Source organism: Oreochromis niloticus, unplaced genomic scaffold (assembly GCF_001858045.2).
Source record: "Oreochromis niloticus isolate F11D_XX unplaced genomic scaffold, O_niloticus_UMD_NMBU tig00000402_pilon, whole genome shotgun sequence".
In the NCBI taxonomy this organism is placed as follows: Eukaryota; Metazoa; Chordata; class Actinopteri; order Cichliformes; family Cichlidae; genus Oreochromis; species Oreochromis niloticus.
The window spans coordinates 83,366-96,586 of record NW_020327153.1 but is presented as its reverse complement, the minus strand read 5'-3'; the positions used below and the strand labels follow the sequence as shown (position 1 = coordinate 96,586).

Sequence of the window (13,221 nt, the reverse complement as noted above, 5' to 3'; positions counted from 1 at the left end):
TGGATGTTTTTATAATGTCTTTCTGCTCCCATCAGTCACTTTTTTTTTCTTTTGTGAACAGCTGCCATTAAGCCCACTGTGACCCTGCAGCCATCCTGGACTCAGATATACAGCGGTGAGACAGTCACTGTCAGATGTGAGATTCAGGGAGGTGAAGGAGCTCAGTGGACGTATGAATGGAGACAACCTAACAAAAACAAACAACCAGCATCCAGTAATTATAGCATATGGAGCGCTACTCTGTCTGACAGTGGAAAATACAGCTGCCGGGGCAAAAGGGGATATTTCCACACAGAATGGAGTTATACCAGGAAATTGACTGTATTAAGTAAGTTTCACAGTTTCTATCTATACAATCTGTTTTTTGGGTTTCAGGTTTGTGAAAAGCAGGGCTGGACTGCTAATCTGTCATACAGGGCATTTTCCCATTGGGCCAACAACACTTTTGGGCTGATGGGCTGACCTGAAGAAGTGCTTTGCCCTGGCCAGACAAGCACTGGCAGCAGCCCATTGGTTCATCTTCATTACTGACACTGGATTTCCCAATCAAACCTCTTAAGTATCTTTGCTTTGTGTTGCTGATTTTGTGTTCATACCTAAATACTGAGAGAAAGTGTCAAGTGAAGTCAAAGTTTATTTATATAGCACATTTAAAAGACTAGTGTACATCACAGTGCTTCACAACAAAACTGCAGTGCGGGCAGAAAAAAGAACAAATAGTACAATTATACTTAAAATTCCATTTACATGGTCAAATGTCAAACTAAAATCAAACTAATTTCTTTCAAAAGCTAAGTTAAACAAGTGTGTTTTTAAACAGGATTTGAACGATTAAATTGATTCCGATGTACAGATCTCTACTGGGAGATTATTCCATAGTCTATGGGCGCCAACCTTGGTTGATTAAGGAGCAGTTGGCTGGAGGATCTTGGTGCTATCTTTGGCTTGTACGGATCAAGGAGATCAGTTAAGTAGCTAGGGGCCAGGTTATTTAGAATTTTAAAAGCAAGCAGGAGGATTTTGAAATCAATGCGATATTTGACAGGAAGCCAGCGAGGACAGGAGTGATGTGCTCATGCCTTCTGGTGCCGATTAAGAGGTGTGCTGCCGCATTTTGGACTAATTGCAGGCGCTGAAGGAGGGAGAGTTGCAATAGTCCAATCTAGAAGTGATGAAGGCATGGATACGTTTTTTGAGTTCTTTATGTGGTAAATAGGGCTTAGCTTTGGAAATTTGAGGTAATTGATAAAAGCTGGTTTTTAGCACAGTGGATACTTGCTTGTTTAATTTAAAATAACTATCCATGAGCACTCCGAGGTCTCTGGCAGAATGAGAAATGTGGTTGGCGAAAGACCCCATTGTATCAGTTAGCTGGCCCAGGGGAACGTGGCTATCAAAAACAATAATTTCTGCGTCCTCATTAGGATAGGCATTTGTGTTGGTGTGTGGGGGTGCAGCCTAAAGATCATTTTGTTAAATGATAATTATGAGACCATGTGTTTCAGGTCGTTTTGTGGAGAAAGACAAAAGTAAATGTAATGAGTAGTATAATTAATTTTCTAATGTCACCTACTGTAGTTGAGTGACAACCCCAACACTGATCACAGCAAAGAGTGGAAATACCTTTAACCTGCTCAAACATTTAACCACACAACAAATCTGCATGAATGTAATGTCTTTAATATGCTGCTTAGAGTGATTTTTAAAGCGGAACCAATGAAAATCTTGAGAAATTGTGTTGGAGCACATTAGTGTCAGAAGACTTTTTAAAAGAAAATTTTACCAGCTGTCAAATACAGAAATGTTCATGTTTTCACGATTCGTCTGTCTCTTCTGGATAAACCCAGTCATACTTTAAATTAATCACAGCTTATGAAACACTTAATTATTTTTTAAATACAGCAAAGTACATATGAAGAGTTAAAAGTGCTGATTAAAATGAGTATTTTGTGTGACAATTGTACAGTGTGTTGCATCTCCATCTTCAAGGTATATCCTTTATCCTTTTTGTTCTTTTTCTAAACTGAACAGCAGATAAACCAAAGGCCAAACTGAGAGCTGATAACACAGCTGTTCCAGTAGGGGGCAGTGTGACCCTGACCTGCTCTGTGAACCCATCATCATCACCTGGATGGAAATACTACTGGTACAGAGATAATACCCGAGTGGATGTTGTCTCCCGATCAAACGGACAAATCAGTGTCTTACAGGGAGGAAACTACTGGTGCAGAGGAGGAAGAGGAAACCCAGTTTACTACACAGAGTACAGTGAATCAATTAAGATTAAAAAAATTGGTGAGTTTTGTAATCAGCATGTTGAAGAGATTGATAATTGAGAATTACTATGAAGGCTAAACAGCATTGTATCTCATGGTAACCTCTTTGGCATTGTAATAATGCTCTTATTGGAAATGATGAACATGAATAGTCATGTAAAATATGGAGTCAAGAGAATCAGTGTCAGGAATGTGATCCAAGTAGGGGAGACTAGGTGGGATTATGAATGTGAAACAACCACTTCTCAACCACACAAATCTCCAAATAAACATAGATTCACAATTAGTTTTGTAGCAATTCTACAAGTAACACTGCAAGTAGTATAGAACAGGAGTCACAACATGAAACCACAGAGCAGAGTCATGCTGACAGTTTCTGACAGGAAACAGAAAATCTCAATGTCAACATCAGTTTTGTTTCTTTATATTAAGATTTGACATGTTTGACATATTTATATAGTAAATGTTTGTAAAGCAGATTTACTGAAGTCAACATTTAAGAGGAAATTTTAAGAGACTGGACTTGTGTTGATTGTGGGGAATCAAGTCATTTAAACACAGCAGGAGCTGATTCAAAGTGATTTCTAGTCAAAGAAAATAGATTAACTTTCCACAAAAACACACAAAAATGTAAATAAATATAAATCCCACATAAGCATGACAGATAAAAAGATCAATCAACAGGAAAACATGTAAGAAAAAGGTCTTCAAATAGAAACAGCATACAACTAAAAAAGCAGTGAGAAAACACTGACACACAACTTAAAAAAAGATTCATTACTTTCCAACAGGATCTGTCCTCACTGTGTCTCCATCATGGCTGAGTCCTGGAGCCTCAGTAACTCTGAACTGTGAGGTTGAACATCCGTCTGCAGGATGGAGCTTCTACTGGTATAAAGCTGTTCCTGATCTATCAGAGAAATCCTCCAGTTATGAGCTGCTACCTGATGGCAGTGGGACTGCACAGGACTCCTACATCATTCATGGACAGACACACACAGCAGGATATGTGTGCAGAGCTGGAAGAGGAGACCCAGAGTATCACACTGATCACAGTCAACCAAAGTTTGTCTGGTCTGCAGGTCAGTTTGATTCTGTTTATCTTCTCAATAAACCAATTTATGTCATAACCTTTGTTCACCAATATCTCTCTTACTGACTGAGATAAACCCATTTAAAAACTAATTGGATAAAACAGGGTTTGCAAGGGTGCTTGAAATCCTTGAAAATTGTTGAATTTTAATATTGTCTTTTCAAGGTTTGAAAAATGCTTGAATTTCAGATGTGGTGCATGAAACTGTAGCTGTATTTCATTCACCACAAATAACTATTGGACTGAATAGGTTTCTTATGAGATAGAGAAATAAAAGTCCTAGTAAATAATCTTCGAGTATGTGTAGATAACATATATGGTACTCTATTATCATTATTATTATTATTATTATTATTATTATTATTATCATTATTATCACTATTATTATAATTATTATTTTGCTATCTATCAAACTCGCTGGAGAAATTATTGAAATGCACTGAATGTGATGCAGTACAGCAGCACTGTTATGGCTTAGTTATGACATGGTAATATTTGGAATATGCCGTGAACTTGGCTAACACTACGAGTTACCTTCCTCAAGTGAAAGCTTTAAACATTAGCCTGATACATAACTAGCCAACTGAAGACTTTCTGATTAAAGTTGTCACCAAGTAAATAGAATAGAATAGAATAGAATAGCTTTTTATTGTCACTGTTACAAGAACAGTGAAAGGCAGTTTGACATCTCTCCATGTGTGTGAAGTACACAATAGCGTAAGTATTTACACAATAACAGACAAGTTTACATTTACACAAGAAAGATATGTACAAGTTATACATACACCTGCAAACATACACGCACATACATACATATATGTATATATACATATTTGCATCTATACATGCATACACACACATATTTCCACATACACGCTTACATCTATATACATACACATACATGCCATCTAACTAGCAGGTGCATTGAGAGGTGCAGTGTGATCAGTGATATTGCACACTGAGTGTGTGTGTGGGGGGGGGATGATATTGCACATTGAGTGGGGGGGTGCTGTTGGAACTATACTGAATAATGTTATAATAAATACAGTTTAAAGAGGTAAGGGTGTTGGTTGCATTGAAGTATAAACAGAAATACGATTTATAAATACGGTGTAATGTCCATGAGTGTTGGCAGTGCAGTTATCCTCCAATCAGGGTGGAGGTAGGGCATGTTTGACAGCCTGTGGGTAAAAACTTCTGTTGAATCTGTTCGTCTTTGACCTGATGGACCTGTAGCGTTTACCAGAGGGAAGGGGGGAAAAAAGTGAGTGTCCAGGGTGTGAGGGGTCTTTGATGATGAAGCTGGCTTTCTGCTGAAGTCTGCCAGTATAGATGTCTCTGAGGGGAGTTAGTGAAGTGCCGATTGCCCGCTCTGCTGCCCTCACCACCCGCTGCAGTTTCCTCTTGTCCTCCGCAGTGCAGCAGTTGAACCAGAGTGTGCAGCAGTAAGTCAGAAGGCTCTCAATGGTGGAGCGGTAGAAGTTTACTAGCAGTCTTTGGGGTAATTGGGCCTGACGTAGTTTCCTGAGGAAGTACAGCCTTTGTTGTGCTTTCCCTACCTGGTGGGAGATGTTTGTGGACCAGGTAAGGTCGGCCGAGATGTGGACTCCGAGGAACTTAAAGCTTTCTACCCTTTCTGCCTCCTCCCCATCAATGTAGAGGGTAGAGTGCTCAGATCGCTTTGTTCTTCTGAAGTCAATTACCATCTCCTTGGTCTTGGCTGTGTTCAGATGCAGGTTGTTGTCGTCACACCATTTGTTGCTCAGGAAGTCCAGTATCCAGCTGCACAGTGAGCTGCTGAGTCCTAAGTTGCTTAGTTTATTAACCAGTTTGTGGGGTTGAACTGTATTGAACCAGAGCTGAAGTCCACAAATAGCATTCTCACATAGGTGTTACTACAGTCCAGGTGTGTGAGGGCTGTGTGAAGAGCTGTTATTATGGCATCCTCTGTCGACCTGTTTGCCCTGTATGCAAACTGGTATGGATCGAGGTTTGCAGGGATGGCAGCTTTAATGTGGGACATGATGAGCTGTTCGAAACATTTGGCAATTATGGGTGTTAAAGCAACTGGACAATAGTCATTCAAGACAAATAGAATATTGTTTATTGTTTTGTGTATTGCTGCAGGTTTTTCAAGTATTAACTTGGTGCCTTTGGCAACACCTTAGGGCAGGGGTCTCGAACTCCAGGCCTCGAGGGCCGGTGTCCTGCAGGTTTTAGATGTGTCCTTGATCCAACACAGCTGATTCAAATGATTAAATTACCTCCTCAACATGTCTTGAAGTTCTCCAGAGGCCTGGTAATGAACTAATCATTTGATTCAGGTGTGTTGACCCAGGGTGATATCTAAAACCTGCAGGACACCGGCCCTCGAGGCCTGGAGTTCAAGACCCCTGCTTTTGGGGGGAAATAGCTGTGGGACTGATCCATATGAGCACAAAGAATAGACACGTTTTTGTGCTGCCGATGTTCTCCGACTTTCATTCAAAATGTATTTATTATGAGGACATAAACATTAAACAACTTCACACAGCTCATGTTGAGGTCTATGGAGCACCTTTAGCCACTGAGACAATAGAAATATATATGTGTATTGTTACGTCCCTCTGCAGCCTCTAATCTGCTCAGTGTGTTCAGCTGGTGCTAATTGGCCACACCTAGTCAGGTGTGGATAAAACCATACCTGAGGCAAGCTTCCAGAGAGATCACTTGTCTTTGCCTTGGTGGCACCAGTCATTTTAGCTAACCTGGTATTCCATTTTAAGATTAAACCTCTTCTCACCCACAATCTGGTGTTCATCTCCTTTTATGTTGCGGCTTTTGAGCCGGGTCGTAACAGTATATATATACATATATGTGTGTGTTTTCGTATATGAATATTTCATACTTTAAGGCTGCCTGTTTATTTAAGGGAGATGAACAATACATTATAATTGTACATAATAATATCACCATTGATAGATTAGATAAATAGATTTTAGATAGATGCTTGTGCATTCTTAAAGTCTTTAAGGTTGAATTGAACGGAGTGTGTCATCTATTCAAAGCCTCTCCCTGTCAGTGCTGTTCTCCATGCCTGTCTTACTGTGCATGATGTTAATAGCACAAACACTTTAATGGTGATAATTATGACTTCACCAAGAATACTGACAGCAATGTAGTTAAACATCTTATAGTTTTATTGGGAATTAACTTTAAAAAAACAAACAAATATCTGTCTCCTATTTTTTGTGTCATATAATAAAGAAGCATCAATATCTGATGAGACTTATTCATTTGGCCTTGCTGTGTATTATTTTGTGGTGTTTGGTGCAGTTTTCTTGTTTTGCTGGGTTGTTTTTTTTCTCAAGAGGACATGAATATCTCTAACAAGTTGATTTGTTAACATTTGTACACCTTAATTTTTAAGTTTATGTGTGTTTTGAGTTTATACACTATATGCATATAAGGCAACCTTTTTCTTGTGCAGTGTTTTTTGGGGTGTGTTTTTCTATGTTTTAACAAAAGAGATACAAAGGCGTTTAAATCAACCTTGGATGATTTGTTTTTATTTTCACATGGTCTTACTGAAGTGATGCGAAGGGAAACTGTCTCGGTTCACTGAGGACTCGCACGCAGGACTCTTCGGTTTAAGGAGACACAGTGGGATTTATTTCACAATCACCAGGTGTATTTACAGACAATGCAGGGAATTGTGCTATATACAAGTGTGACAGGGGTCCAGGCTCCAGGGAATCCAAGGTGGGGAGGACAGGGGCAAACACTTGCTCTTCTTTTCCCACTCACTGCTCGCTGCCAGCCACTCTCCAATCATCGACTAGGGATCTTCACCCAGAAAACAGGGACGGGTCCAGGGGATGCAAGTCATGAAACCATCCAGCGATGATTGGCCGCCATCCCTCTGCTTAAATGCTGGACGCATCAGTGAGACTTAGATGTTTCCACTTCACAGGTGCTTGGGCCGAGGGCGTGAACCCGCAATGAGTTCTGGCCCACCAAGAGAGAGAGAGAGAGAGAGGCAACAACGCATCTGATCAGCTACCTGCTGATCCATCAGGCTGTGACGGAAACATGCATTTTTGGGGGGAGAAACGTGCTGGAAAAGCTTGAAAATGGACCTTGAAAGTGATTAAAAATTTGATCCTGAAAACGGCGTGTGAACCCTGAAAGAAGAATCAATCTTTTCATTTCTGACTATGATCAAGTCAAACTGAATTTACTTTTTCACCTTTTGTTACCTTTACCCCTTTTAATTTCACTGATAGCATAAAAGAGAAATGGAATATAAAGCAATGTGCAATAGTCTTGACCTACTCCTCATTTTTTATATTTTGCTTCCAAGTAGTAAGACTTTATCATTTTTAGCCCTCATTTTTTTCTGGTTAAATTAAACCAATTTAAAAATGGAATGCACACATATACACACACACACACACACACACACACACACACACACACACACACACACACACACACACACACACACACACACACACACACACACACACACACACACACACACACACACAAACATCTTGCTCTTCACTAGAGCCTTTCATGCACAGAAACTACTCCTGTGTTGCCATTTCTCACAGACAGCTGCAACATTGTTTCAAAAGGATTGAACTTTTCTCATTGCTTTGATGTATAACGCTTTGTTGAGGCCTTGTTCAAAGGTCACTCATGGTAGGTCGATGTACCCTATGTGGGGCTTTTTAATCCATATTTGATCACCACACTAGTGATGAGGAGCAAGACCAGAAAACTGACAGTGAGGATGGATTTGATACGGAAGTGTCAGAAGATGGAATAAAATATAATCCAGACCAAGAAATGACTGATGAGGAGGATTCCGGTGATGAAGAGGATGGCCATACTGAGTCTGCTGCCACATTCAAGTAAAAGAATGGGAACTTATCCCCACCTGAGAATTAAGTTAGCATTCAGTGGAAAATGTCATCAGGGTGACAACCGCTTGCCTTTTTCAGGCGTACGCTCCGGGATGCCGAACGCAAGTACAGTGTTATTGACAGGGAATTGCTGGCCCTGCACCTCGCGACACAACAGTTCAAAACAAAATGCTGTTTTGAACTGTTCCTGACTGAGTCCATCAAAACATGACCCCTCTATAGGGCATAAAGTGAGCTTATGTCACGTTATGCTCTATATGTTATGTTATGTGAGCTTTTTTTTTTTTTCAAAAAAATCAAGCTCATCAAAATCTTTTTTTGTTTTTGCTAATTTTATTTTTTTTAAATAGAATTTTGAATCCTAACATCTGTGAGCTTTGTCTCTTCACTGCATGTTGTTTTCAGATGTTCATTCAGCAGCGTCTCTCACAGTGAGTCCTGACAGAGTGCAACACTTCACCTCTGACTCTGTCTTACTGACCTGTGAGGGAAACTTCACTGAGTGGAGAGTGAGGAAGTTCTCTGAGGACGGCCGACTGTACTCTGACTGTAGGAGAATGACTGGATCCACATGTGGCATCTTTACATCAAAGTCAGATACTGCAGTGTACTGGTGTGAGTCTGGATCAGGAGAGTTCAGCAGTGCAGTCAACATCACTGTACAGAGTATGTTATTATACATTTACTTCTTGGATTTGAATGATTTGAACATCACGTGTCAATTTATTTCTTGTTTTGTTTTGCTGTGAATGTGATTCTTGTTTATCTTGTTCTGATTGTTCATCTCATTTCATTCAGTCTTGCCATAAACCAATTTGCAAAAAAGTGCCAAGAGCAATCACTAAAAAGCTCAAATCTATCATCGGAGGGTTATTCCTAAAGATTATAATGTAAAAAGGTGTAGTTGTATCAAAGGTTATGCTGTATGTAGGTTCTCAGTGCAAAGCTCGACAGGGAGTTCAGAGCAGCAAACTTTCTTTATTTTACTTGCACTGTGTTCATCTCCATGAACTACTCTGCTCCACCTCTCCTCCTGCAGCTGTGCTGAAACCACACCTCACTGCTACAACAATAATTTATATAACTTGAACATAATCATCTAATTTAGTCAGATGCTTGTTTGCTGTTCCTGTTGCTGCAAAAAATATGCCAGACCTTAAGAGATGAAGTTTCACAGATCACGATTCAGAAATTATTTTGTAAAAACAGGACACATACAGTATTTTATAAATAGGAGATCAGATCTTGATGATGAAAAACATTTGTACAATCTGTTCTTATTATTGTTTGTCAGCTTTTTCTAAAAGTGTGCACCAGCTGATGTGACTGAAACAATTGTGTGTGATTGTGTCACAGATGATGGTAATGGTCCTATCCTGGTGAGTCCTGTTCATCCTGTGACTGAGGGAGCTTCTGTTAGTCTGAGCTGCAGTTTGAGAACACAAAAAATACTTTCCAATGTGTTTTTCTATCACAATGACAAACTTATTCAAAATGATACCCGAGGGGAGCTGAAGATCTCTGCAGTGTCAAAGTCTGATGAAGGTTTCTACAAGTGTCAGTACTCAGGAAGAGAGTCAGCACAGAGCTGGATGTCAGTTAAAGGTGAGCAGGATCAAAACATTTGATTAATCTTTATACATGGTTTGCATGACTTTATAAAATTATGTTTTGAAATATTCAAATAATTATAGTTTATTAATAATTAATTATTATTTGTTGTTACAGTAACTGTGTCAGGAGCTGACAGCTCTTCATCTCCTGTGTGGTTGATTGTTGGACTGGTTTGTGGAGTCTCTCTCATTATTATTCTCCTGCTCTTGTTGTATCGCTGCAGACAGTCCAAGTGTAAGAGCCTCTTCTTTTCATTCTGTGTTAGAGAGTTTATTTACTGCATACACTTTAATTATTCACACATATACATGTATTCTGATCTCATGACACAAAATAAAAGTGGAACAATTTATATCACAAACATGTGTAATAACATTTGTCTCTTTCACAGATTCCTGCTTCACCAGGTTGGTAAAATACTTTTTATTATTATTTTAAACAAACATCAGTTACTTTTGAGTTTATTGTGTTTATTTCATGTTGTAGGTGGATCCAGTCTGAGAGTCACAGTCCGGGCTCCTCCACAAATCATGGAGTCAACCAGAATGAAACTCATGAATACAACTCTCTTCATCCTGGTCAGCACTTAAACCGATCTTTATTATCATTATTAATATTGACTTTTCATTCAGTCTCCACTAACAGGAACATTTCTTAGGTTCAGTTTGTGCTCAGCAGTTTTTCAAAGAACATTTATCAAACTCCAGTTGGACAAACATCGAAATAACCAACTGACTACATGCACAAAAGATCAGAAACAAACAGGATTTTATAACCTGATTGTTTCTTTAACTCGACTGAAAGAATCCACAAATGTTATTATTTCATATCAGAACAACACAAACAGTAACAACTAAGTGCAACATGTTTACAATCCTCTAAATACCATTTTTTATATTTCAGGTGCAGATGAACCCCAAGATGTCACATACGCTGTAATTGAAATTACAAGCATCAGAAAAAAGAGTGACTACACAAGACATTATATAAAAAAGTATTTAGAAAGTTTTTACAATGTTTAAAAATAATAAATTATTTTCATTAATCTGATCATCTTAACAGGGAAGCATCATAGATCAGAGTTTATGCAGAGTGCTGTTTACACTGAGGTGAAGACGGGAGCTGCAGGTACAGTCACAACAGTCTCATTCAGTGTTTGTACTTGAATGTGTCATCACATCATTATATTGCAGGTAATTATAGGTCAACATGGAGTTTAGTTATTCACTGACCAAGCTTAGCTACTACATACGACCACTACACATCAGCAGAGTTGAATCTTATACACATCGAGGGCCGTTCAGAGTTTAGTGTAAGTTTGTCTGCTTCATATACAGAATGATATTGTTATTGTACAGTATGGTATTGTCCATCTATATGTCCCCAAACTAAATAGTTTCTCTCATGTTTTTACTCTGTAGTAATGTTCTTGTCATCATATCTGTGCTGAACAAATGTGTCCTGAGCTCTGACGTCTCTTTTAGAGGACAGTCTGATGTATGCTGAGGTCAAACAGCCCAAAAAACAAAAAGCCAAGAAAAACAAAGGTGAGCAAAGTCTGCCATCATCTCCACTGAATATTGTTCAACATGTTTATCTGCTCTTAAAATGTAAATCTGTTTATTTTACATTTTATATTTATGTATTCACAATTCATCAGCTGATTAAAATCTATCATACGCTTATCTTTGCATTAGTGGAGACATCAAGTTTCCTCCTGGTTAATGATATTATTGTTTTCAATGATCTTCTCTTCATTCACAGGAAAATCAAGTCCTGCAGCTGATGCAGCAGTTTATTCTGAAGTCACATCAGGAAGCTCTCTCAGTAATTCTGCTGCCATGCAGGCTGATTTATTCTTCACATTATTAAATGTCTTCAGCTCATAATATCTTTACATGTTGGAAATCACTTTGTCTTTTTGTGCTTGTCTTACAGGTCAGTGAGGAGAGCTGTAGCAGCAAAGCCAAGAAGAAGCTTTTTATGAAGCCACTCTTGCTCCTCTGCTCCCCAAATATCAGACATGCTCAGCTTTATGTACAGTTACAATATTAAACCATAACATCATATAGACATATTGCTCCCTTTTAGTATAAAACAAATGGAGGTGTGTTCATATTGATATTCATGCTCTTTATATTCAGTTATTTTTATAAAGATTTTGTAATAAACCTTTAATGTATCTAACATGTTCCAACAGCAGTGAGAACAAAATGTGAAATATGTGATCTTTAGTATCTGACAGCACAACTTAAAGTCAGTGTTTGCAGTGTTTCACAAGTAAATACTGATATGGGACCAACAAATACTTTAACTGTGTTTGTCTAAAGATCTCCTACATTATATAAATAAGAAATATATCATAGGCAGTGAATACATCTGAAAGTAGTTCAAAGGATTTGAAAGTATTTGTGTTTCTGATCATTTTATCCTTTTGTAGTTAGAAGGTAGAAATAAAATCTTTTTACATTTGAACATTTCATATTTATGTTTGATTTTAGTTTCCTGTATGAGATTATCCACAAACTAACAAAACAACCACTGAAATATTTTGTAAAAGTGTTGTCGTGGAAACCTGAAATAAACAGACATGAGTATTATTTGCAAAGTGGTCACTAACAGTTCAGAGCACAACAGCAGTCTGCATGTATCTGACACAGAGGACTGTGAAGTAGAACACAGAAGTAGCTCTCTGTGTGCTGCTGTCACAGAACAGTCGAAGGAAAAGATATCTTGTACATGTGGTAAATCTCATATGAAAGATTGCATGGAGACAGAATATCACAGTCTTATAATTAAGGTGAGCAACTACAACTACACTGGCGAGTGTGTGTGTGTGTCTGTTTCTTTTTGTCTGAAAGAGGAAATACTGAGGTCAGCGGTTCAGGCTTGTATGTATGTGGGTATTTGTGTTCGTAGTAACTTTAACTGTCAATTTGCAAATTATTTCTAAAAAACAGTAAAATGTACTTTTCACCTGAAACGCACAGCTTAGTTGAAACCTTTCAATAACAGTTACCAGGCTGCCACCTAGTGGCACTACCTGAATAGGACACCCACTTACTGTTTTGTTTAAGTATAGCATCTCTGTGCTTCATTCCCTTTAAAATTCAGCTGTGACAGCTACAAACTACTGTCAGCTGCCCACTGCAAATATATAAACTTGCTATCTGCTCTTGAATCCACAGTTCTTGTTCTATGTTGTCTGGGTATGCACATAAATATAGTATGAAGGCTTGCACAATACAGTTCATTGTTTATATCTGTATATAACCAACTATTTTATGAATGCATAGATATATATTTTCAGATGAAATATATTTTGCTA

At 38.4% G+C, this 13,221-nt stretch overlaps 1 protein-coding gene across 2 annotated transcripts in view; it reads left to right on the top strand.

The window, feature by feature from the left end:
• LOC109194598 (Fc receptor-like protein 5) overlaps positions 1-11,974 on the top strand; it is a 65,221-nt gene extending 53,247 nt beyond the window's left edge. The window contains exons 8-10 of one of the 2 annotated variants that reach the window (XM_025904220.1): positions 10,285-10,300; positions 10,380-10,471; positions 11,832-11,974. In XM_025904220.1, coding sequence (XP_025760005.1) covers positions 10,285-10,300; positions 10,380-10,471; positions 11,832-11,839 — 116 coding nt within the window. In that variant the 3' untranslated portion in view covers positions 11,840-11,974. Of the gene's footprint in view, positions 1-10,284; positions 10,301-10,379; positions 10,472-11,657; positions 11,721-11,831 lie in introns of both variants that reach the window. The other variant, XM_025904217.1, reaches the window with a different exon arrangement.
• Positions 11,975-13,221: the final 1,247 nt, after the last annotated feature.